Source organism: Homarus americanus, unplaced genomic scaffold, assembly GCF_018991925.1.
Source record: "Homarus americanus isolate GMGI-L3 unplaced genomic scaffold, GMGI_Hamer_2.0 scaffold35773, whole genome shotgun sequence".
Classification (NCBI taxonomy): Eukaryota; Metazoa; Arthropoda; class Malacostraca; order Decapoda; family Nephropidae; genus Homarus; species Homarus americanus.
Genome location: NW_024721815.1, coordinates 1 through 2,024, shown reverse-complemented (window position 1 = coordinate 2,024; position 2,024 = coordinate 1). Strand labels below are relative to the sequence as shown.

Genomic DNA, 2,024 nt, shown 5'->3' with positions numbered 1-2,024 from the left:
AAAAAATGAATGAGTTAAAAAACCTCTTGTCAAAGTTTTTATAATAGAGCGCCCGCCACAGCAGGCCCGAACTCCGCGTGTGTCCCGGGAGCAGCAGCACCCCGGTGGATTGGAGCTCTTTGGCAGGGATGAGATCGAACTGCCCTGCTTGCAGTGTGGGCGAACGCCCCAGCCCCAGCATTCGGGCCGCGGAGCGACATCCTAGCCGTCCGCCTGCAGTCTGAGGGATCTAAGGATGTTTATAGATCCCTCAATGGCCATTGTGACAAGTATCTCGATGCCCGCGCGTCTGATGCCCAACCGGCTGAGCAGCTTGATAGTGGCTGGTCTTATGCCACCTCGTGCACCGAAGGCCACACCCAGGAAGTTCACTGCAGCTACCGGAGGCAGCGAGCTGTTGTTAGCAATGAACCTCCTGATGTCGACCTCGTGTGCACGGTACTTATCGATCTTGTGCTGCTCAGCTAAGCGAAGGGTGTTAATATCGCTTTCGAAGGGCACACAGACGTCGAGCACCGAGTACTGGCCATTTTTCTGCAGGATCAGATCAGGCTTCACGAACGTGTGACCACTTTGTACTCGCGGCTCTAAGAGTACATGGAAGCCTTCTCCCTGTAGCCACTGTTTTAGCTTAAGGAGGATACGGTCATGTCTTGTCACCCTGTGGTTTTGGGCAGCAGGACACCTCTGTAAGAGATGTAGTATATCCTCCTGCCCTTCCCCACATTGGCGACAGGTCAATCTTCCCAAGTCCTCATTAGGCACCCGGCCAATGGCTCTAGAGACTCGGCAGTTGATGGTCTGAGACCTGAGTCGCAATAGGTCGATGGCTTTCCTGCCTGGGCCTAGATCGTTTCGCAAGATGGCATTGCTGGCCCGGCTTCCAAAGAAGTTCTCCGCCCCCTTGCCATGCCAGGATGTACTCCACTCTTCCCTCTTCTTCCGCAACAGCGACCTTTTCAATTGAGACAAGGTGTTGTTGTCTACATGGCCTACCCGGAAGTGCCTCGCCATTGCCCCGACTTCGCGACCCCAGAGACCCCCAGAGGCTATAAACCTTACTGCAGGGTCGTCTGAGGCCTCGAGACGCCGTAGCAGTCCCATCTTCTGCTGGGCAACGGTCTCCAGTAGCGAGGGCACTCCCACGCCCCCGTCTCTCATGGGTAGGCCAATGGCCGCTGTATTGAGCGTCCGAGGTAGGTGGAGCCATTGCCTGGTCCGGTCGCGAAGGGTCCTGTCTAAGAGAGTCATAGTTACTCCCGCCGTTTACCCGCACTTGGTTGAATTTCTTCACTTTGACATTCAGAGCACTGGGCAGAAATCACATTGCGTCAACATCCATCAAAGACCATCGCAATGCTTTGTTTTAATTAGACAGTCGGATTCCCCTGGTCCGTGCCAGTTCTGAGTTGATCGCTGGGCGCCAGCCGAAGTGGGATTGTAGTGAACCGAACGGCCCCGCCTCCCCCCCGCACCTCTTACTACAAGAGCTTTGGAGGGACGGCGAACACCGCCCGAGAACACGCCCACGCAGCCTAGCGCGTTCCACGGAAGGGCCGGAGGTACGCCGGCCCGAGCTCGGCTTAGAGAGGCGCGGCCACCGCAGCGCCGCTCAAGACGAGAGGATGACATGCGACATCATCCTCGCTGACGAACCACGGCAGTTTGCCCCTAACGTCCCTACCGCCACTTCGCCCAGTCCTGCTTCCCACCCCAGGCCCGCTTCCCGCACAGGCCCGACTGGCCCGATCCTCAGAGCCAATCCTTATCCCGAAGTTACGGATCTAATTTGCCGACTTCCCTTACCTACATTAGTCTATGGACCAGAGGTTGCTTACCTTGGAGACCAGATGCGGTTATGGGCACGCACAGGCCCAAAAAGCAGACGCCGCCGGAAACGAGTTCCGACAATGCTGCCTGGGATAACCACCCTCGCATTTTTCACGGACCGGCGGTGGCACTCGGGACGCAGCAAGAACCGCGGCGTTCTACGGCTAATCGTCTTACCAACGCCCTCTCTCTGA

At 57.0% G+C, this 2,024-nt stretch overlaps 1 protein-coding gene across 1 annotated transcript; it reads right to left on the bottom strand.

Moving 5' to 3' along the window:
• Positions 1-201: 201 nt before the first annotated feature.
• LOC121861863 lies at positions 202-1,251 on the bottom strand. Its single transcript, XM_042359757.1, has 2 exons — positions 766-1,251; positions 202-534 (listed from the first exon to the last, which is right to left on the bottom strand). The coding sequence occupies exons 1-2, from the start codon at positions 1,249-1,251 to the stop codon at positions 202-204; spliced, it is 819 nt and encodes a 272-aa protein (XP_042215691.1).
• Between the last annotated feature and the right edge of the window lie 773 nt (positions 1,252-2,024).

Coding starts and splice junctions, on each gene's coding strand:
- LOC121861863 (XM_042359757.1), bottom strand. CDS start 1,251: ATGACTCTCTTAGACAGGACCCTTCGCGACCGGACCAGGCAATGGCTC. Junction 535..765: donor TCTCTAGAGCCATTGGCCGG/GTGCCTAATGAG, acceptor CTGATCCTGCAG/AAAAATGGCCAGTACTCGGT.